The sequence below is a fragment of the Aythya marila genome (assembly GCF_965140915.1).
Source record: "Aythya marila genome assembly, chromosome: 24".
Lineage (NCBI taxonomy): Eukaryota > Metazoa > Chordata > Aves > Anseriformes > Anatidae > Aythya > Aythya marila.
The window spans coordinates 1,489,889-1,511,952 of record NC_139065.1 but is presented as its reverse complement, the minus strand read 5'-3'; the positions used below and the strand labels follow the sequence as shown (position 1 = coordinate 1,511,952).

Genomic DNA, 22,064 nt, shown 5'->3' with positions numbered 1-22,064 from the left:
ACTCACCAGCCCTTATCTGCCCCGAGACCGCTCTCAGTGGGCTGGGCAAGCTGAAGTGTCCTCGGGGCAGGCCTAGAAGGAGCTGAGCTCTGCCCAGTGCCACTTCCAAGGCTCCCTGAGCATCTGGCCACAGGGGAAAGCAAACCTGCAACACCCCTACATTCTCCTGTCGCCAGCAGGACAGACGTGCGGACAGCAGGAATGCAGGGCGGATGTACAGCAGCTTCTGTGCTGGCCACTTGGGGATAGATCAAAGATCCCTCAGACTTTGGCTGGGATTTCAGCCCGATGCCTCCGCGCATCGCCTCTCAGGTGCTCGCCGAGCTGCCATTCCTTCACACATTTTTCTGCAGCAGGAATTGCGACGTGGCAAAGGTGTTATTATTACAGGAGCAGCCGTCCCTCGCCTTCCAGATCAAAAATGGTCAGGTAAAACTAGCCCAACACATCTAAAATTCACCAAAGCAGCACCAAATTTTCTTCTTTCCCATGAAGGAAACGCCAGCTTTAGAGTCTCACCTGCTGTTTGTGTTTATTGCCAGACAGATTTTGTTACATGCTGACAAACTCCTGCTCAATGTTACCTCCAAGTGGCTACACTTCAGCAATGAATGAAGGCTGAAATGTTTACCTGGCACTTGGCACCTCGCAAGGCACACTTTCCAAGAAAAAAATGCAGTTCCATTTTCCGCTTGTGTGAAGATTTTCAGCGTTTTGCATTCATAATTCCAACCCCCCGGTGTAGGATTAAGCTCTGGCTGTAGGTCAGCCTTTCCCAAACCAGGACTCAGCACTATCCAGGGTGTCCATGAGTAGAAGGGAAATTCCCACTGTTTTTTCCACTTCGTTGAAACCGAATAGTGAATTATTTGATCCCTTGAAACCAAGATTCACCACTGAGTCACGGCTCCCCACCTACGGGGACGAGCCCTGAAAGGCAAGACGCGGGGTGTCCGCGGGGGCTGTGCGGGCAGGGACGAGGCGAGAGGAGGAACATTTGTGCGGCGTGCCCATGGTTGTGCGGTAATCACACCCGGCTTTACATTTTGCCCTAAAACCTGATGGATGGATCTGCTGGGCCAGGTAGGTTTTGCGCTGCGGAAAAAAAAAAATTAAGAAACTTTTTTTTTTCGTTAAAAAATAATAATAATAAAAAACATATATATTTTTTGCAACCCCAGAAATATGAAGAAGCCCTTTTTTTGTACCAAAACCGGGGGGAAGGGAGGGCGGGGAGCGGCGCGGGGCCCCCCCCGCGGCCGGGGGCGGGCCGGGGCGGTGCGGCTGCGCCGGGCGCACCTGGGCAGGTGAGGGCGGGGCCGCGGGAGGGAGCAGGGCGCGCCGTGCCCGCTGCCCCCCGCCCGCTGCCCGCCGCCCCCCCGCCGAGGTCCCTTCGCCCCCCTTCATCCCCCCCATCCCGACGAGGAGAGCCCCCGGGGGTGCGGAGCGGGCGCTGCCGGTAAGTGCCGGGGGGTCCCGGTGCGCTCCGGTTCTCCCGGGGCCGTGCAGCCGTCGGGGGGGGGGGGGTTACGGGAAGCGGAACGCGGTGGGGACCCGGGGGAGTCCCGGGGGGGTCCCGGGGCTCGGTGTGGTGCCCCCCTGGGTGCTCGTCCCGGGCTGGAGGGGGCGCTCCGGGAGCCGGAGCCGGGCACGCCGCGGGGCCCCGCCGGCCGCTCGCCCTCCCCGGTTTAGCCCTGGGCTACGGCTTTCGGGCCGGGGGTGGTCCCGGGGCCGGTCCCAGCCCTGCCCTGCCTGCAGATCCCACACCGCGGCTCCCCCCCCGGCAGCCCAAATCCTTCGTGTCCCCGTCGGGGCAGTCCCGGGCCGGCACCGGGCGGAATTCAGCCGGAGGGCGGCCGGGCACCAGGGAGGGGGAGCCCCGGGGGCTGCGGGGTTTGGGGAATTGGTGGTGGGAAAAGCACCGAGAGGTGGGAGCCGCCGGGTCCCCGCGCAGGGAGGTGGTGAAGTGCCAGAAAGGTGGGTGGGAGGTCAGCGTGCTTCTCCGGGGGAGCGCTAATGCTGAAGGTTGAGCCTTTGGGGTTAAAAAAAAAAATAAAAAATTATGTATGTATAGGATAAGGTAATCAAATGAAATTAACAAGCGAGAATTGAGGTGCCAGCCTGTGGCACTGCAGAGATGAAGCCAGAGAGCACCCCTTCCTTCCTCAGGGGCGTTGTGAACGGGTTGGGAAGGCGCTGAGTATTCGTGGTCGTGCTGGCAGAGGCTGAAAGAGTTTGAGCTTGGAAAACCCGTGGGCCACAGCAGCATGGTAAGAGGTGCGGAGGAGGGAGCCAGGAGGGGACGCGCGCATCCTTCACGCCCCGCTCTGGGTACCACTGTGGGCAGAGCTGTGCTGGAGCAGGGGAGCTGTGCTTCTCCTGTGCCCCAGCATCGGGAGCAAAGAACCTCTCGTTCCCAGGGCTTTACAGGATTTCAGCCCCTTTCTAGCCAGGTCGAGGCAGACTTGGGTAGTCTTTTCCTGGTTTGCTTTTGCTCTTACCAGCACCTGCACTCAGAGTCACCGCGATTAACCTCAGCTGGCCCTGACCTTTGTCACTTGTCTGTGGCCATCAGGGTGGCTGCCGGATGTCTGCTCACCCCTGAATTTGCTGGAGCTGTCTGGCCCTTGCAGCTTTCTGAGAGCGGGAGCGGCTTCTGGCAATGGTGGACCCTTGTGGGATGGAAGTTGAAGGCTGCGAGGGGCTGACTCACTGTCTGTGCCCAGCAATGGGATTCAAGTTGGTTTGCTCTCTGTTATTGTGTCAACAAGCCATTGGTGATAAAAGGCCGTAAAGCATTGTAACGTCTGGTATTGACAGAGGCTGTCTGTGATCCAAGGGACAATTCAAACCCAATACGGCAGCGCCAGCACACCGTCCATGTGACTGCGTTTATTTTGTTTGAGAGGCAGGCATTAGGTTTTCTCACTGGTGTATGGGCTTGTATTTAATCTTGGCCTTGCAAATGTGCGTGTACACAGTGTACCTTATTAGAAACAGAGGAAGCTGCTTAAAGTAAAGTATAAAGGAGATTGTGGAACAAGCTTTAGTTAGGATCTCTTTGTTGCAAGGAGAAGTTGCTGTTTTTCCCTTAGCAAGTGAAATCAATACCTGTTGTGCTGTTTTTGGTCTCAATTCTAAGTCCAGGGTTAACCTGGACTTTGTGTCTTTGCAAACATGTTACTGAGTGTGCAATTCTGATAGGGTTTTTAACATGAATAACTAATGTGGCAGTTCCAGAAGCATGAAAAAGAGGATTCCTTTCTGATGTTTGCAGCACCTGTGAAGCAGTCTGCTAACATGCCCAGGTCCTTGACTAAGCACATTTTCAAACTATTACTTAAACGTGATTTGCAATTGATTCTGAGCATTTTCTTTGCTTAACAGATAAAATAAGTTGTGTTCAGATTAATTTTGTGTGAATACTTGCATTTAAATTGGATCTGTTGGTATTTCAACAAATAAAACCTGTTCCTAGACTAGTTCTTGGATAGTTTTTTTTTAATCTCCTCCATCTCTGCTGCTAGACGCATTTTGAAACTCCCGTGGCAGTATTCAGGGCTTATGGCAAAGGATTTACTTATCCTGTAACTGCCTTATTAATGGGAAGTTTGCCATTTTTCTCATTGGTTTCAAGATTTACAAAATGAATATGCAAGTTACGCCTCCTAAGCACACGTAGCGTAAATGTGTGTCTCCCTCCCAGTCTCAAGATACCAAATGCTACCTTCTTTTGCAGGGGACAGTCATTAATTTCATATCTGTGACTTTGTTCTGAAGAGGAAGAATGTTGTTGGTTGCAAATATAGTATCAGCATTGTACTACTTAAAAACAGTAAATTTTATCCATTAATTCCGTGGCTTTTTTTTTTTTTTTTTTTTTTTTTTAAAGAAATTCAACAAAGTCAATATGACTTGAATTTTAGTGTCAGTGCAGACTTGAAGTTCATCTCCTCCTGGATAAACATCCTGGTTATTGGTCAGCACCTTACACTGGTGCTTGCAAGTGATTATATTGCATTCAAAAAAATCAAGAAAAAGTCATGAAATGACTTCAGGAGGAAAGTCCATCTCTGTTAAACCAGTCCCCTCCACTTCAACCAGATGGTTCCACCTATACTTCATCTGGGGCGAAAGCTTCAGATTTGGCATGTAGTTTTCTTTTCCTCAATGCAAGCCTGGCAGGATTGAAGAAAAACTAGATGAGAGATTCCTGTTTGCTAAGGGGTACGTGGAGGCTTTTGAAATTCTAATGTCTGTTCTTGCTGTGGCTTGTTTGTGGCTTTATCTCCTGCGCAGCACTTACAGCTCAAGTTTGATTGGGGCTCACCCTCCCATGTGCTCAGTTAACACGAATAATGCAGGTTGTTATTCTAGAGACGTTAGCAGTGTAGGAACATCACTTAGTGATGCATTTGTAACTCCTTCTGGTAGAATGGTAGTTAGCTAAATCTGAGTTAGTGGTTTCAATGTGTAATATAACCAACGATAACAGTAGCACCATGTAGAGCACTTCATGAAGTTAACTTTTTGTATCTTTAAAGGATATGACTCTCAAGTAACCTTTTGCAGTTGGTCTGCTATTACCTCTGTCTCTTGTAGACCATGGCGTTACACCCGCGAAGAGTCCGCTTGAAGCCCTGGCTTGTGGCCCAGGTAGATAGCGGCATGTATCCGGGCCTTATCTGGCTAAATCGAGAAGCAAAGCGGTTTCAAATCCCCTGGAAGCACGCAACTCGGCACAGCCCGCAGCACGAGGAGGAGAACACCATCTTCAAGGTGAGGGAGGGAGAAGCTCGGCTGTACCACGGCTCTTACACAGAGACAAAGGGCTGAATTGTTGGCCGAGAGCTGGATAGGCGTTTCAGTAGCTGCTTCCAGGCGCATTTTGTCCTGTTTCTTTGACCTCTGAAATGCCACTTTGAGCACTTCAATGCCAAGCTTGGCACTGTGCTGGGACGGTGTTTAGTTCTTTAACTCTTTCGGGCTGCCAAAGGCCTGACAATGTCTGGTTGAACGAACTGTGGGAGATTACTGCTGCTTGCTTCATCGACTTGGTTTAGCATGTGGCAGCTGCCCTGTTCTTCGCATCAAACCCGTTATTTATTTTTATGTAAATCTTAACAGGGAAAGGAAAAACATCACTCCAGCACAAAGTTTCAGTTATTGTTACTGCTGTTCTTAAAATGAACCCCTTGGGAGAAGAATATTAACTCCTTTACTCTGAGGGATTTGACTTCCTCTGCCTTTAAGGTCCATTGCAGCCCAAACTGTTCTGTAATTGTTTGAAAAGCCATTACAGAGGGAATGCCTGCTGTCATTATCAGAAGAGCTGTAGTTAAGTCTTCTGTGGGAGAAGGATTTTACAATAAATTTGTTTGTAAGCTTCATTTCTGGTAAACGCCACTCTATTGCGAGGGCTGGACTGAGCTTGGTGTACTTTGTCCCCAGGCATGGGCTGTGGAAACAGGAAAGTACCAGGAAGGAGTTGATGAGCCAGACCCTGCGAAGTGGAAAGCCCAGCTCCGATGTGCTCTTAACAAAAGCCGGGAATTTAATTTGATGTATGATGGCACCAAGGAGGTGCCCATGAATCCTGTTAAAATTTATGAAGTGTGCGATATCCCGCAGTCCCAGGGATCAATCATTAATCCAGGTGAGGGCCTTGCTGACACAGTGCTGGTTACTGAGCAGGCGTTTGTCCAACGCGTGTGCCTTTCTCTCTGTGGCATTAACTCTTGAGCTGCCTTTGTGTGCTATAAAAAGGCACTTGCCATGTGTAAGCCCAGTTACACTTAAGTCTCGAGGACTTTGAACCATAGTATGCCTACAGTAAAATTAACAGAGCTGCACACAGTTGCATGTTTTTTGCTAAAAAATAATAATAAAAATCCAATGTTGTCAATAGTTTCTGTATCCTCAGCTTTCTGAAACCAGGTATTAACCTGAAAATAATATTGTACAGATAAAATTTTGTCTTCTTCCTTAGAAAACAGACAAAATTCTGCTATTGTGCAAAACCAATGTGAAGATAACGTTCTTTTTCAAGAATGCATTTCAGTGTTTTACACCAAATTGTCTACCTGTCACTCTGTGCTTGTTTGCAGGTTCCACTGGCTCAGCTCCATGGGACGAGAAGGATAATGATCTTGATGAGGAAGAAGAGGAAGAACTGAACCAATCTCAGCATGTCCCTATTCAAGAGACATTTCCATTTCTTAATATCAATGGTTGGTGGCATAGGCTGTAATGTAGCAGTGAAGCTACTTGCTTGTATATTGGTGCATGCTTGCAGTCGAGTCTTGGTTTAGCAAATAATCGATTCCTTTCCATAGATTCTCCAATGGCTCCCGCCAGCGCAGAAAACTGCAGCCCTGAAGCTGTGTGGCCTAAGAATGAACCTCTAGATATGGACATGCCCCCAACAGCTCTGCAGCATGACTTCTTCAGCAGCCCTGAGCTCTGGATCAGCTCTCTTCCAAGTATGTTTATGGATTTATAGTACTTCTGTCACTGTACTTAGAAGTTACAACTTCTTAAAAACTCTTTGGTTGTTTGCTTGTTAGCAAGAATATCTGACTTTTTTTGTGTATGGGTGTGTGGTTCTTTGGGGACCCATGGGTTGGACTTGATGATTCTTGAGGCCCCTTCCAACTCAGATATTCCACGATCTGTGTATAGCTGGAACATCCCTGTGAGTCTAGGTTGGACTGTGTGGTGTTTGTCTTCTGCTGACAAAGTATGCATAGAGGTCCAGGGAAAATCCTACTGACAGTTTCTCTCTCAGTGACAGACCTAGAAATCAAGTTTGAATATCGAGGAAAGGAGACGGGACCAACGACAACTGTAAGCAACCCCCAGGGATGCAGACTTTTCTATGGAGAGCTGGGTCCTATGCCAGACCAGGAAGAGCTTTTTGGGCCTATCAGTTTGGAGCAAGTGAAGTTTCCAGGAACAGAGCAAATCACCAATGAAAGGCAAAAGATCTTCACAAGTCGGCTACTGGATGTTATGGACAGGGGACTGATCCTGGAGGTCAGTGGCCATGCCATCTATGCTGTCCGGCTCTGCCAGTGCAAGGTGTACTGGTCTGGTCCCTGTGCGCCTTCTGCTGCCACACCAAATTTGATTGAGAGGCAAAAGAAAGTCAAACTATTCTGCCTGGAAACGTTCCTAAGCGGTAGGTAGCTTCTGTGTCTGGAAGATAACGGAGCCTGGTCTGAGTACTTGGTGACACTGTTGGAAAGGGTGGTCTGCCACGGGGATCAGTCTGGATGCGTTAATTAGTTTGCACATGCGTGGAGCATGGGTAGTGGCTGCTGCTTCCCCTGACCTCAGTGGACTGTGGGGCATGTGTGCATCAGAATCAAGTGCATGTGCACTTATTTAACACTCTGAAAAATATTGGGGGGCCTTACTTTTAAAGGAAACTTTTCTGGGTTAAAGAAATAGATTGTAATTGTTGATGTGTGAGAGGTGTAGCTAAGACTTGGGACAATACAGCGAGGTGGGACATAGAGTTTCTAACCAAAAGATGGACAACACTGCAGCATTCTGCTTTTCTTCCTAGAGCTGATTGCCCACCAGAAAGGACAAATTGAAAAACAGCCACCATATGAGATCTACTTCTGTTTTGGAGAAGAGTGGCCTGATGGAAAACCTAGGGAGAGAAAGCTGATTGTGGTTCAGGTAGGAGCTAAGGTCCTGAAGTGACATGTGGCAGACTTGCTGGGGCCACAGCATTGGCTCTGGATTGATATCCACAGAAACCAGAGAACTGTTCTTATCTGTCATGGTTATTGGCACTGAGAAACCCCAGCAGGGCTGGTGGATTTTGTGCCCTGAATTACATCAATCTGTGAGTGTGTTTTAGGTGATTGTGGACACCGTCCTGCAGGGGATTCCTGCCAAGGAACGGGGATGTACTGTGTGACTGCTAGGCTAAAAAGGCTCACTATTTCTTCAACAGGTCATTCCAGTCGTGGCCCGGATGATATACGAAATGTTCTCTGGTGACTTCACGCGTTCCTTTGACAGTGGCAGTGTGCGACTCCAGATCTCTACGCCTGACATCAAGGACAACATCGTGGCTCACTTGAAGCAGCTGTACCGCCTGCTGCAGACCCACCAGGAGGGGTGGCCAATGCAGGCCCCTGCCATGCACATGGCACAACCGCTGCCAGCACAGTGACAGGCACTCTGTCCTGCTGCAGGGTGCCCCAGGGTTTCCTACGTTGTACATATGGGGAAATGTTAGTGAGTGCCTTGCCTTAACCTGAATGAAATTTGTAAATCTGGTCTTCTGATTCACTTTCAACAGTCTCTGGTATTTCTGTTTTGGGAGCGTTTTAAATAAAGGGCATAAGGAATACCTCTAGCTTCACTGCTGTTTTTAGCTATTTGCTACGTGTAAATCAGATTTTTAATTCTGTAATATTTTTTAAAAATCCACTATTGACACGCTGTATATAAACACTCGATCACTAGAGGGGGGGAGAGAAGTAATCTGTGCTTTATTAAAACTGCTTTATTAAAAGGTTTATTAAGAACGTCATCTTGTCGTCATCTTATTTCTCTGTGGCTGCAACTGAAGAGCAGCCAAGCACTTCTTCCACCGTGCTTTATATTCTATATATGTGTATTTTATAGATGTTTTTGGAGTAAAAGCTGGGTTTTAAGTTCTCCTGCAGCCAGCGCCCCCTCAGCGCCCTCTTCCGTGTTCATGGGGCCGGGCCCTTAGGTCTGGGCCGCTCCTCCCCGCTAAGGCCGCTCCGCTCCGCCCCGGCCTGGCGTGGCGCTGGGGGCCGGCCCGGAAGCCTGGTGCCGGGCGGCGGCTGCGGGTGGCGGACCCGTTCCGGGGGATGGAGCCCCCGGAGCCCCTCCCGGCCCCGCAGCTGGTGGCGGCGGCTCGGGAGGCGCTGGGGGCCGGCAGCGGGCGGAGGCGGCGGCGGCTGGCGGCTTCCCGAGCCCTGCATCTGGCCGGGGAGGTGCTGGCGGTGGCGGCGGGGCTGAAGCCGGCGCTGCTGTACGACTGCGGCGCCGAGGGCCCCGCCGAGCTCCGGCGCTACCTGGAGCGGCTGCGGGAGGCCGGGCTGGCCCCGCACCGCCTGCACCTGCTGGGAGCCGGCGGCTCGGCGCTGCTGCTGCACCCCGGTGGTGCCCGGAGGCGGCTGGAGGCAGCGCTGCGAGCCCGGCCAGGGCCCTTCGTGGACGTGGCGGCGGCGAGGGGCAGCCCCGAGCTGTGCGGGCCGGCACAGGCCGAGGCCATCAGGGGCCACCTCGCCGCCTTGCTGGCCCACTTGGTGGCCGCCGAGGAAGCCTCCTCCGGCCCCGTCTCCTGCAGCGAGGTCGTCGCCACCGGCTGGAACCTCTGCACTGTGTTTGGGGTGCTGCTGGGCTACCCGGCCGCCTACCACTTCCCCGTGGAGGAGGGTGGTGAGAACTGCCTGGCGCTGAGGCCGCTCAGGGTGTTCACAGCGCGGGCGCGTTGTCCCCGCATCCAGGACGGGCTCGGGGTGCAGATCTACTCCTTCAGCATCCCCGAGAGCCTCCGTGAGGAGCTGCGGGAGGTGCTGGACGCCTGGTGCGATGACCTGAGGGACAGTTTCCGCGCACAGAGTGACTTTGTGGACCTCTGCATTTCGAGCGAGGTGGTGTCGCTGCCAGCAGTTGCCTTATAACACGAACACACGCTGACTTTCCACCGTATGCCTCTCCTGCCTCAGGGAGCGAGGTGAGAAACCTCACCGAGAGGCTCCCGAGAGGCCCCCGAGCACTGGGGGCTGCGCTGTGGCAGCTTGGGCCCCAAATGCTCAGGCCAGTTGCTGCAAGTCCGTGCACATCCCAAATCTGTGGGATCCACAGCCTGGATCCTGACTGTGCTCTGTCGGGTATATTTATTTTTTTGCAAACAACTGGAGATTAATAAAAAATGATAACACCACGTTTAAAAAATACACAAAACTTTATTGTAGGCTCCATGCTGTATTTAGTACTCATACAATGTGGTCACACACCTCATAGCTGAGCCTGCACTTGAACAAGGGTTGGGTGCTGCCATAAAACTGGCTGTACAGCTCCAAAAGGGGATAAAAAACACTGTCTGTTGAATTAATGTGGCACTGACCATGAAGGAAGTGGACACAGCTGTGGGGATGCTGCCATGAGACAGGCCACTGGTAGGCTGGAGGAATGGTGGCTGAACTCGGGCCGGGCGGGCGGGTGGTGGGGAAGCTGCTTGGGATGAGGTTCATGGGGGTGATACAGAAAGCCCCTCTGAGAACTGGTTCTTTGTCAGCATTAAGAAATGGTCTAGGGTTCTGTGTTTCCCATGCACAGAGACAATAAATGAAGGGAATTGAGTACTCCTCTAAACATATACACAGTGTTCCCAAACACACGGGACTATGGGTCCCTGCTGCCCTGTCTCTCCCATTCCCCATGAGCTGTTTGAGTGTCAGTTTGGGTGGTTTTGTCCCTCAGGGCAGGAACTGAGCAGTGCAATCTTGAGCTGAAGAAGAATAACCAGAGCAGTGAAGGGAAGGGGCAATCCTCCTGCGTTTATTGGAGCCGTGTCAGTTTGCCTGGAGTGAGCCCAGCCCAGGGTACGAACCAGGGTAAGTACAAGAGCAGCAGAAGGTGCATCGCTCGTTGCTGCTGGTGAAGCAGAAGTCAGTTCCGAACAGAAGTCGCTGAGAAGGTGCCTCACGGTCGGTAGTTTGCGAAGAAGGCAGCCATGGCCATTGCTATCACTGCCAGCAGAAGAGGGAGCCAGTTACCACGCTGTCTCTGCAAAGAGAAGCAAGCATTATCAGGAAGTTGGTGGGCAGAAGAAACTTCTCATTGTTCCTAACAGACATCATTCATCTTTAAACACTGCCCGGATAAACGGGAGAACTGTCCCAGACCCATGTAGAAAAAAACAACAGGGAAGCTCTGGGACCACGTGCTGCGGGGCAGGGGTGAGGAACATCTCCCACCTTCGCTGGCTTGCTCTGGACGTGGTTGAGCTCGTCCCGGCACTGGCGCAGCCTGGTCAGGCAGGAGCGGTACTCCTCGCTCAGGGCCTCCAGCTCGGCGCGCAGCTCCTGGCACTGCAAGGGGACGTTAGCGGGGGCGTTAGCGGGAGCGAGCCCCACGGCGCCGGGCACACCGAGACCGGCAGGGCTCCCGCAGCAGCCGTGGCTCTTCGCCTGTGCACGGGCAGCCTGGTGATGGGGGAGTTTCACTTCTGCCACCTGTGTGCCCGAATATACCTGCACGGGACAGAGCAGATTTCAGTGTTACATGGTGACGCAGGCCATGCCATGGTTATTCCCGTCCTGTGACCTGTTTGCTTTCGCTGCCATCTTTCATGGGAGAAAACAGCAATAGCTTTTTTGTGTGTAGGTCAAGAGGAAGAACGGGGTATAAAATCATGGGAGGGGGTTCATTTTGCTCTGTGAGAGCAGTGGGACGCATAGGGCGGGTGCCTCGGTCACGCTGCACGTCCCCAAATCCCAAAGAGCACCCTCAGTCCCAACCAGCCGCACAGTGCAAGACCCTGCCACCTCCTGGGTGCCGGCTGCCCTGCATCCCCAGCACCTGCAGCTGGTCCCTGCAGCTGGTCCCTATTGCTGGGGTTGCACTTTTACAAACTTTGTCCCCAGCTGGGGCAGGGTGATGCCTGATACCGCTGGTGTCCTCACAGGGGTTGGGCTGTAGGACAACTCCTCCTCCTGTGCCGTTCCCAGGACTGCTATGGAATGTTGCAAATCTTATTTTTGTAAATCCCCATTACCTAAATTGCGCTGTAAGAAATAGAGGACTGTTGGTGGCGGGTAGAGGGCGCAATTTGTGCTGTGGTTTTGAGTCCTGAAGCAGTCTCTGATACGGGAGAGACCATGCAAGAGGTCAGGAAACTCAAGTTTTACATTCTTGATTTTTTATTTATTTATTTATTTATTTTTAGTGTTAGCAGATCCTCCGTGTTATTTGTGAACCTTTTCTTTTCCTCTGGTTCATTCGTGCTCAGGACTTCAGCTCTTAAAGCGTGGCTTTGGCTTTTCCCTATTTCTCTCCCTGAACTGGGTTCACCTGCAGAGGCTCAGCCAGAGCTGCTGAAGCAGTGCCCCTGGTCACAAAGCTGCTCGGTGCCCCAGCCTTGTGCACACGTGCTGTGGGCTTTAGCTGAGGCTGGTATCAAAAGAAAAAATCAGCAAAGGTAATCCTTGGAGCAGGTTCCAGGAGCAGTCTGGAGCCCTGGCTGCCTTCAGGAGCTTTAATGCGTTGTTTTCCTGCTCGCTCCTGGGAGCTCAGTCCCTAGCGGGGTGACTCCATCCCAGCCGTGACTCAGTGCTTCCTCACCTCGTTCTCCTTTGCTGTAAGCTGGGATGTCCTTTCCTGCATCTCAGCCTTCAGGCTTTCTTCTGCCTCCTCCTCAGGGTGCTTTAACAGAGCATTTTGTGTTTCCTTGGCAGGAGTGAGAGGTGGGCTCTGCGTGGTGAAAACCTGATCTAGAAAACAGTCAGGCTTCTGATGAGAAACAGGTCCTGGCTTCCAGTTTGCTTTGTATCTTGTATACTCAGCACAGTTTAAAGATAATATTTGCTTGCTATGCACAGAGAGGAGCTGAGTTAGTTATCATAGCCTTGCCTCTCCTGCAGATGCAAGTTAATCATCTTTAGAGGAGTATTTCCAAGTAGTTGCCAGAAATGGAAGGGAAGGAGAGTTAAAATGCCTTTTATTACTTCAAGTACAGCTGTAATTGCAGTTACAAACTGGAATCTATCTATAAATCTATATATTTTTAAAAAAGTATAGCCACTGAAGTAGAATTTGCAATGAAATCCCTTTATTTTTTTAAGTACTTGCCATCATAAATACACTTGAAATTTAAAGTTAACTAACAAAATATAACCAATTTCACACAGTTTTAAAATAATCATTTATTCTAAACAAATAAAAACTGTTCCTAGAGTCACTTTTAACATTCCCATGTCCAGCTAGAGGAATGCTAGATGGGAGTTAGAAAGTTTGCTGACCTTTCCTTTGCACCATCGCTTCCTGCATTTTCCGCTCGTTGGTCTGGTTCTGCAGCAAGTCTGAGGACATAAAAAGTCACCGTCAGTGGCCACGGCACCAACGCAGGTCTTTCGTGCTGTGCTTCTTTGTGTTACTTACTGTGTAGGTGGCTGATTGTCGCCTCCAAGGATAGCTTCTGGCTTTGTAATGTTAGCTTCTGATTTTGTTCTTTTTGCAGTTTACCTGAAATAATAATAGTAAGAAAACCTGAAATAATAAGAAAATCAGGGTTGATACAAATCTCCATGTGTTTTTATGCAAGTATGGCAGATTTCCTGTTCTCCAAACGTGTAAAGTGGAGCAGATATTGTTGGGTCCACTGAAATTTAATCTCTGAAGGAATGTACTTTTTAGCTATTAATTACACTTGCAGTTTTGGTAGCTTCTTCTAGTGTATCTTAAATGATGAATAAATTAATTGAATGTGCTTTAAACCCATTTGAGTGAGACTATTGTGAAAGCTGAACTGCCACCCAACTGGTGTTCCTTAATTTTGTTTTAAAATAGCCATGAGAAACAATTACTGATCTCTGACATTCTAGGTTTCCCATTCCACTCTGTCTTCTTGGGAAGTCACTTGGCTTTCCTGAAACACCTCTAATCTGGTTGGAAGCTACGCTAGGAGCCCTTTTGGAAACCAGAGGCTCTCTGCAAGCTGAGATGTGCAATGCATTCAGACGAAGATAGTTCTGGGTGTGCTTGGCTGTCAGGATCAGGCCTTTACGAGTATCTGCTTTATATCTGCCCTCTACTGGGAGGAGCGGCCCCGTCCCCCTGCGCGGTACCTTCGATGGTGCTGATGTGCTCGGCTTGGAGCTGGTTGTCCTCCTGCAGGGCACTGGCGCGCTGCTGGAGCTCGGCGTGTTCCTGCTGCAGACGGTCCAGGGCCTGCTGGAGCTGCTCGTTCTGCACCGCTGTGTGCTGGGGCAAGAGGAGCCTGGTGTCAGCAGGGGCACGTGAGGGGGGCACCCGAATCGAGGAGGACGGAGTAATTGTGCTTCACCAAAGTGGCTTTTTTTTTTTTTTTAATTAGTTGGGAAAAGCGGGCTCGGTGGGTGATGGTGCCGTTCCCGCAGGGGAGCTGACGTACTTGCAGTTTGCTTTGCAGAACGTGGAGGTTGCTCTCCAGCTCGCTCTGCGTCTTGGTCATCTGGGTCCACTCGGCTTTGAGCGTGGTGTAGTGCACCTTCCAGAGGGCCAGGTCCTCCCTCGTCACCTCCAGGCATCTCTGGGGGAAGCGGGGACAGCGGGTGGACCTGCTGCCCGTGGGACTGTGCTGCGGGAGGCCAGGGGGAGGCCAGCCTCACACTGCCCCAGCCTCACGCTGCTCCAACCTGTCATAACCTGGCATGGATCCGATGCTGTCGGGTGGGCAGAGGGGTTTGCTGTGGGGGAGGCTGCTGCAGGCTCACTGCTGGGCAGCACCTGCGGCTCTGAGCCTCCGTGGGGACGGGGAAGGCTGGTAGGACTTGGGACATGATTTGGTTAGTGTCCTGAAAATGCCTGCCAGCAGTTTGCTTTGATCCGCAGGATGCCTCCTGGGAAAAAAGCTGTTTGGATGTGAAATCACACCAGAGAAAGCATCTCCAGAGACTTCATGTGCTGGATGCTGTGTGCAGCTTGTGGCTTGGTGGGCATGGGGAGGGGATGGGGTGAGGAGTGGGGCAGCAAAGGGAACACACTCCAAACTGCCGAGCAGCGGTGTGTGTCTCCAGATGTGCTGTTCTTAATAACCTGATGTGGGGCTTACGTGAACACAGGTTGGCACTAAACTGACCTTGCTCAGTAACTTAAAAAACAATCAGGTATAAAACACGTTTCTTACCTGAGAGTTTTGCAGCTGCTGCTCTGCTTGGAGTTTGTCCTCGAGCATCTTCTGAAGAGCCTCCTTTGCCTTCTGCTCGTAGGTCTGCTTCTGGTCCTCCATCTCTATCAGGATCTTCTTCACGCACTCCTTTGAGTAACTCTTTAATGGAGGAACAGAAGTGCTCGAAGGGTCTTATCTGGCATATTCCTAATCTTGCTAAGCCTGAATGTTAGCAAATCCACAGCGTGTAAGCGCTACTGTTAATTTACTGTGAAACATTGCTTCAGCAAAGGGAAGAAATACTTTTCAGATCCATATCTAATCAGATTGCTCTGGAAACTGAGACCCGACCTAATTACATGATTCAGTATTTCATTTTCATGCCTTTCTTCACCCGTGTTTATTTCTCAGAGAATCAGGCATTACCTGGGTGCAGGCCTGCAGCTGATTTTCAAGGGCCCTTAGTTTGCACTTCAGTTTGTCTTCATTCAGCTGACCCTGGGGAAAAACAATTGGCCCAGCGTTTGTAAATCAAAAATTATACAATACACCTCTGATGTTTTGTTAGCTTGTTTGTACTCTATCTCCCTTTTCTTCTATATTGTGGCTAAATTTGGTCAAAATCTTTTCAGTGCTTAGAGCTCAAATAATCCTTCACAATCCCAGAATAGGTGGGTTATGGGGGAAGGAAAACCTTTACGCATTGGAAAACCCTGCGGAGGCAGAGTGTGGGTGCCTGCAGTAGGAGAAGGAAAGATGATGAAGTGATTTCACACCAGGTGGGATGGGACTGTCGGACACACGGCCGCTGTCTGTCCTGCAGGCCGTGCTGCCTGCTCCTGCCTGTGCTGCTTGGTGCCTGCAGCCCGGCGGTGCCGGCTCTGCTCCTGCTGCTGGCGTTGGGAAATGGCCCGGGTCTGCCTTGCGACATCGAGCAGCTGGGCAGGGGGACGGACGGCAGTAGTGGTGATTCATTTTCCCTATTATCATCTTCTCTCGGTGTTAGTCAGACTTTTTACTTAGGTTTTGTGAAACCAGACTGCATGCAAATTCAGATAAAAATTTCTAGCAAAGGGTTCACGTAGGCTGTTTTTCCACCGCTGATACTGAGAACATCAGTATCATCTCTGCTTGCTGCTGTTTGAAGTCAGGCCTCTGAATAAGCAGCTCCTTGATGTTACGGGAAGAGCTGTCAGACCCAAGCAAAACCAGACTCTCTGGTGTCTTAGCACTGCTCAGATTTGCACAGAAGTCAGTTTACAGTCCCAAAGAATAAAGCTTCCCAGTTCAGTTAATACAACAAAACCTGAAGGCTATATCCCCTTAGAAAGTAGGTGGAATTTTTAAGAGCAATTTTAAATGTAGACTTTAATGCCTAACTTTGCTCTGCAGTGCGTTTCATTCTGCTCTCTGCAGAGGTTTGCAGGGGAGGGTGGTGGTGGTGGTTCACAGCCCTTGTGCACAGATGTAAATGACTCTGCAAAGTACCAGGCAATGGAGCACCAGGCCCTTCCTACGCTTGGGAGCAGAAATGTGCTGGCAAACTCCTTTAATGAGGATACAGCTTACAAATTGGTGAAAGAACATACGGTATGGAGATTTCCCTAAATGGAACAAACTGCCTGTTGCCAGAACAGCATGTCGGCGAGGGGCGAGTGGGCTTGTGCACATGCGGGGGAGGGCGTGAGCAGTCGTGCCTCTGACCAGGAAAGTTGTGTGAGCTAATCTTGGGCGAGCCCTTGTGCTGATGATTATGGACATGAAAGGAGCTGGTTTAAAGCACCACCACTACCCCCAGGAACAAAAAACCACCCCAAACCACCCCACAGTAACAAAACCTTATTGCTACCGCTGTCAGATGGCGGTTGTTTTTTTTCCTGTCTTCTGCAGTGTCTCACGTGGTGCTGTTTTTGAACACCACCTGGGGATCCTTGCATGAGAGCCCAAAAACAAAAACGCGGTCAGAGGAGAGGACTGGGGCTGGTGTTCAAAATGCACTCTTGCAAATGCAGGATTTGAATTTACCAAAGCCCTCAAGTCTGAAGTTACCAGCCTGAGCAGCTCCAAAAACCTTTGCTTTAAAACCATTCTGCATTTCTCTGTGGCTGTCACCCAAGTGCCATACACATCTTTAAAACTGTTCTGGGCCAGCAGCCGCAGTGGTCTGGTTGTCCTGTGACCGGTGAATTTCCCCTGATTCTCCTTTCTGCTAGCCATTTTAAATAGCTGGTTTAAAGCAGCAATTTTTAAGTGCTGTTTCTGGAGGACTTCCAGTTTGCCCAAACATGATGCCTGTGCTAGAAAAATAGGTCCAGAAAGTCACAGGAATGCACTGGATATGACAAAGAGCTTAAAATCGGCAGGGCTCCAAGGCATTTCCAATAGCCAGACTCAACTGTAGAGCTCAGAAAGGGATGCAAATGATTTGAAGGAATAATTCTCTTTAAGAAGAGCACAGCCCAGAAGTAACTGCTCTTAACAACCATGACTGACTTAGCTTCCTGCACCTGGCACTGTTTTTGAACCAACGAAGCAAGTTGTACAACTGATGGGGTCTGAGTGCCGGACCTGCGGTGGGAAAGGCTCCAGTCTGGAGGTAAAACCACAGGGAGGAGGAACAGGGCACCCATCCCTGCGGGGTAACGATGCTCCCATCCTCCTGCACAGCATTCACTTGCTCCATCAAATGAGAAACACCCAGGAACATGAGCAACAACTCAAAAAACACCCATGTGGCCATTTCAAGACTTACTGCTGGCTGGTTGGGAAGGATTTAAAAGCTGCTGCAGCACACACGGGGCAGCCCACCCGGACACTGCTCACTCTGCTGGACCCATCCGCACCTCTCGAGCAGCCCCTGCCCCTCCGGCCCCCTCCCAGCACAGCCCCTGCCTTCTTCCCCAGGCGGTGCAGAGCCAACAGTGAGCTAATTCTTAGTCCTTGATGAAAGGTTGAAGGCAAGATCAGCAGCAAAGCCTCCCTTCTGTGGCAGAGATAGCAAGAAGCAAAGTGCACCCACCTGTTTCTAATCTGAGGTTTCATGGCTACTTCCTGCAGTGTGTGTCAGTGTTTTTTCCTGCTCGCATTATATTTGAAGAAGCAAGCGAAGGCGGAAGTTTCTAACCACAGTACATCTAACACATTTTTTTTACAGCATCTCATCCTATCACTTGCTTTTCTGCCCCAACAGAACCTTCAAACCACTTTTTTTTTTTTTTTTTTTTTTTGATGGCACACCAAATGGTATATTAATAGTTGATTTAATAACCCAATTTAAAGCATTTCACGGGTCACCATAAAATGAGTCCTAAAATTCATCACCTTCCTCTTACCTCCTGATACAATGAGGAGGAGGGGAAGCCCTCGCTCAGTGCTGCCTGGAGGATTTTGTCTGAGCTACGGGGAAAGGGCTCGATGCATGGCCACAGCTCAGCAGCATACCCCAGGCTGGGCAGGTTCTCCAGTTTGGAGCAGCTAAAATTTTTATTTTGGCCAGGAAAATTTGGTTCAAAATGTTTAAGACTTGACTGGGAGAAAAACAAGGTGGAAGGTGGTTGCTTGGATTCACTCTTTTTCTTTCTCTTTTCTTTTTTTCTTTTTCTTTTCTTTTTTCCCCTACTTAACTACTCCTACTGTCTTTTTACTTGAGCAAAGGTGGAAAAAACAAGTGCTTTAAAAAAAAAAACAAAACAAAACACAACTTGGAACTTTACAGAAGAGAAGGGTTTTACACCCTCCGTTAATCTGAAAGCAAGGTAAATGCTGTTGCATTTTTTTGTAGGGGATGATAGGGAAAAAATCAAGCAACATAACCCCCTAACTTCTTTCTGAGTTTGTGTTCAACCTGCCCTGAAAAGGAAGGGGAGAGCAAGGAAGGGGGAAAAGTAAGCAGCTGCTTCCAGTCCGACACGGTGCCTTGTCTTCCAGGTGGCAATGTTGCTGCATTTCAGACCCGCAGCATCTCCAACCTGTAAAGCACTGCGGCCAGGCCGAGCTACAACTTGGAAAAGGAGGCACGCGGGGTTTTTGCTGGTGCAGGCAAGCTGATCCCTGCCGTGGCAAAGCCTTCCCCAGCCCCAGCAGCCGCCTGGTACCTGCCAGGATTTTTCAGAGGCTTTCAGCAGCGTGGAGAGCAGCTCCTGCAGGATCACCATCTTCTGCTTCAGCAGCAGCTCGCGGTGCAGGGCCTCCTGCAGGGAAGCGAAGCAGGGTCAGGTGGCCCCATGGGGGCCCCTTGGGGCTCGGGGTGTCCCCGGGTCTGGCAGCTTGTCCATGTGCTTTCTTGGCAGTGTTAACACTGGGCACGTGGCACCCCGTTGTTTAATAACAAATAATCCCATGGCTGTACTTCCTCAAGGGCTGCTCTCCAGGGAAGCGCTTACAGCGTGTGGTGCCTACCTTCAGGTAGCTGGACAGCTGTATGATTTCCTGGAAGGGAAAGGGGAAATATTTCAGTCCACGGGATTGTTTCAATTCACAAACATCTACATTTCCAGGGAAGTGGAAATTCTTTCTGCAGTTCCTTATGATGGCATCTTTGCCATGCAGTGTCTGGAGTAGCCGTGTCATTATTCAGGAAACCACAGAAATTTAGCACCAGTTGGTGTTCAGGTCAGAAATTTTAGTAACTGTGCTCTTTTGCAGGAGTTCAAGTCTAGTTATTGTCCATGTGTTTTGCTTACCTTATTTAAAACCGCTGTTCCACAGCTGAAATGGAAGAAGAAAGCATGTAAGTGAGGTGAAGGTTATGCAGGCTTCTGGAGCAGCCCGGGCACCAGCCTCTCCCCCCAGCCGGAGCAGCACGTGGATGCTCATGGAGCTCATGCAGGGAACGGGCATGGGCTGGGCCCTGCAAGGAGGCCTTGTGGGGCCTGAGAGCACAGGGCAGGAGGGGGGACGCGGCTTACTCTGTCTGCTGGCTCGAGTCTTTCACCCCTGCACTTGTGAGCGTCTGAGTTCCTGTGAAAATAAAGCAAGAGGATGTGCCCGACGCCCTGCCATGGAGGAGCCCTGGAGCTCTTTGTGTGAGTGTGTGCTGAGCTCTCCAAAAGGGCACTGTGTCTTGGGGGGTGAGAGGGTAACCAGCACCCCGCCCAGCAGGGACAAGAAGCAGAGAGCTGCTGGGCTCAGGGGGAAAGAGAAGTGTAATTCTGCAGCCTGCAGTTAGCCTGCGTGTCCAGGATAATCTGGGGCATCTGCAGGGAGCCCCGAGCACCTTCTGGGGGACTCTGCTCACTGAGCTGCGGGCTGGCTGACGAGGAGATATTCCTAACGCCTGCAGCCTGGTGGGGATGCTCAGCCCGGGATGGCAAAACCAGGAAGGTGCTCAGCTCCTGTCCTGTGACTGCTGAGCATCCCTCACCTACCTCGGGTGTTCGTGGAGACGCGTGGCCCAGGGGTGGCTTCTGCCGAAATGTTGAGGGGGCTGCCGAGGCTGAGCGGGGAGAGCACAGGGGGGTACGCGGGGTGGCTCCACGGGCGCTGAAACAAAAGGGTGGCTTGTGTCAGGATCTCTCCGAAACAGAGGGCAAGGAGATACGGCTGGGTCAGGATTTGTACCTCCAGTGGCTAGGGAAGAGCATCAAAGAGATGCTGAGAAACCAGGGCTGCTTCCATGTGGACCTGCTAGTTTGGCTGCAGCAGCACCAAAACTCTTTTACCAGCAGGTGAAAGCCTGCCGGGTGGGAACAGCTCTCCGTGCCCATGTGCTGCAAGGAGAGCTCGAGGGTGTGCTGGTGTCCCACCTGCACCTCACCTTCCACTGCCTCTGCTAGCGTAAGTTCACAAAGCCCCTAGGATGAACTTGCTCTATGCCAGGGGAATTATTCATTTTGCATGGGATACAAATTTAGAAGGAAATCTGTTTGACTCTGGGGTGTTTTGCATTGCGCCTTTCTGTAAATCTCCTGACTCTCGGGGTTGCCGTTAGCTGGTCAGCACTGGGCAGGCAGAGGGGCCACAGAGCATCCTCCTTCCTGATAAAGAAGGTGCTGGGGGAAGCCAGGTGTTCAGAGCGCTGTTTTCATGAGGGAAAAGTAATTTATGTGAGTGCAAAACTAGTCTGGCAGCTAGGACGCGGGGCTGTATTTAGAGCAATGGCAGTAACACTCCATCTGGTTCAAGTTGAGCTTGGAAAACAGGAAAGGAACGTGCTGGGAGGGAGGCATCGCTGTTTACCCGTGCCTGACTCCGCAGTGTGTAAGGAAACGCGGGGTTTTTGCGGGTGCATTCTCACTTTGCACTTTGGCTCGGTTCTGCACCAGAGGAACAGAGCTGCCCGCGGGGCTGGCGTTACCTGCAGCAGGCCGGGCGGGCTGGGGTCCCCTTGCGCACGGAGGCCCCCGGGAACCCCCAGCATGGTGCTGGACAGATTCCTTCTCCGGAGGAACTCGCGTTGCCGCGGGCTCTGCGGCAGCTCCTCCGCCGTCCGCCCGGGCCTACGGCAGCTCGGCGGGTGGCTCCGCCGCCGCAAGGCCTCGCGCGTCTCGTGCCGCCGCTCGCACTTCTCCTCGTAGCTCTCGCCCGTGCGCCGTGGCCGGGCCCGCTCGGGAGGGCTGATCATGCTGGGGCCACCACCACAGGCCTCCGTCCTGCCAAAACCAAGGGACGAGACAGGATTTGAATGAAAAACAAGCGTTTCTAAGACTAAGTAAATGTGAGGTATTTGTAGGCGGACTAATTCTGGAGTTCTTATCCAGTGGATGTGAGTGGTGTTCGTGGAAAATGAGCTTGTACATTCTGGCAACATAAAACATCCCGCTCTGGTTTTGCTCCTCAGTGGGGTGGCTGCTGACCCAGGGGATGCTTGGAGCAGAATTGCAAACACTGAGCTCAACCTCATGAAGTTGCCTTCACTACCAAGTAGTAGTGCTTCCACAGCTTCCTCTGGGAGAGCTCTTTTCCCTATAAAATAAAACTCCTCTGTTTTTTAGACAAATTTTTGTGTGCGTGCAGTTACATTTTTTTTAGCCAACCGAAAGAAAATGATGGAGCCACAGGAAGTACAATAGCTGCTGCTGTTTCTGTAGTAAAGTTATAAAGTGTGCCTATCTTTTGTCCTACTTTTTCAATAGCTCCAAAAATAGCCTTGCCATTGAGTAATTCACGCCTCGAGCAGTAGTGTGGTGCTTCTGAGTGGTGGCTGCCTTCCTGTGTGCAGCCTGTGGCTGTGGGGCAGGGGTGTTTTGGGGTGCAG

At 51.0% G+C, this 22,064-nt stretch overlaps 3 protein-coding genes across 5 annotated transcripts; 2 read left to right on the top strand and 1 right to left on the bottom strand.

The window, feature by feature from the left end:
* Positions 1-1,336: 1,336 nt before the first annotated feature.
* Positions 1,337-8,550, top strand: IRF6 (interferon regulatory factor 6). 3 transcript variants are annotated; one of them, XM_082778611.1, is made up of 9 exons: positions 1,337-1,459; positions 2,170-2,270; positions 4,603-4,779; positions 5,452-5,656; positions 6,108-6,230; positions 6,336-6,482; positions 6,788-7,180; positions 7,571-7,689; positions 7,970-8,550. In XM_082778611.1, the coding sequence occupies exons 2-9, from the start codon at positions 2,268-2,270 to the stop codon at positions 8,189-8,191; spliced, it is 1,389 nt and encodes a 462-aa protein (XP_082634737.1). In that variant the 5' UTR covers positions 1,337-1,459; positions 2,170-2,267; the 3' UTR covers positions 8,192-8,550. The 3 variants fall into 3 exon arrangements, with proteins under 3 accessions (XP_082634737.1, XP_082634739.1, XP_082634738.1); XM_082778613.1 differs by lacking the exon at positions 2,170-2,270 and having other exon boundaries at positions 1,345-1,459; XM_082778612.1 differs by lacking the exon at positions 1,337-1,459 and having other exon boundaries at positions 2,152-2,270.
* A 280-nt stretch (positions 8,551-8,830) lies between these two features.
* LOC309886943 (UPF0739 protein C1orf74 homolog) lies at positions 8,831-9,942 on the top strand. The gene has a single exon (XM_082778280.1). The coding sequence runs from the start codon at positions 8,862-8,864 to the stop codon at positions 9,678-9,680; it is 819 nt and encodes a 272-aa protein (XP_082634406.1). The 5' UTR covers positions 8,831-8,861; the 3' UTR covers positions 9,681-9,942.
* Positions 9,943-10,005: 63 nt separating this feature from the next.
* Positions 10,006-21,431, bottom strand: TRAF3IP3 (TRAF3 interacting protein 3; the record flags this gene model as incomplete). The annotated part of the gene is made up of 15 exons (XM_082778377.1): positions 10,006-10,788; positions 10,980-11,255; positions 12,346-12,494; positions 13,023-13,082; positions 13,162-13,245; positions 13,848-13,983; positions 14,153-14,290; positions 14,888-15,028; positions 15,296-15,367; positions 18,964-19,059; positions 19,268-19,297; positions 19,552-19,576; positions 19,777-19,828; positions 20,236-20,437; positions 21,165-21,431. 15 exons carry the CDS (start codon positions 21,429-21,431, stop codon positions 10,705-10,707), a joined length of 1,812 nt encoding a protein of 603 aa, XP_082634503.1. The 3' UTR covers positions 10,006-10,704.
* Between the last annotated feature and the right edge of the window lie 633 nt (positions 21,432-22,064).

Coding starts and splice junctions, on each gene's coding strand:
- IRF6 (XM_082778611.1), top strand. Junction 5,657..6,107: donor GGGATCAATCATTAATCCAG/GTGAGGGCCTTG, acceptor GCTTGTTTGCAG/GTTCCACTGGCTCAGCTCCA. Junction 6,231..6,335: donor TCCATTTCTTAATATCAATG/GTTGGTGGCATA, acceptor TCCTTTCCATAG/ATTCTCCAATGGCTCCCGCC.
- LOC309886943 (XM_082778280.1), top strand. CDS start 8,862: ATGGAGCCCCCGGAGCCCCTCCCGGCCCCGCAGCTGGTGGCGGCGGCT.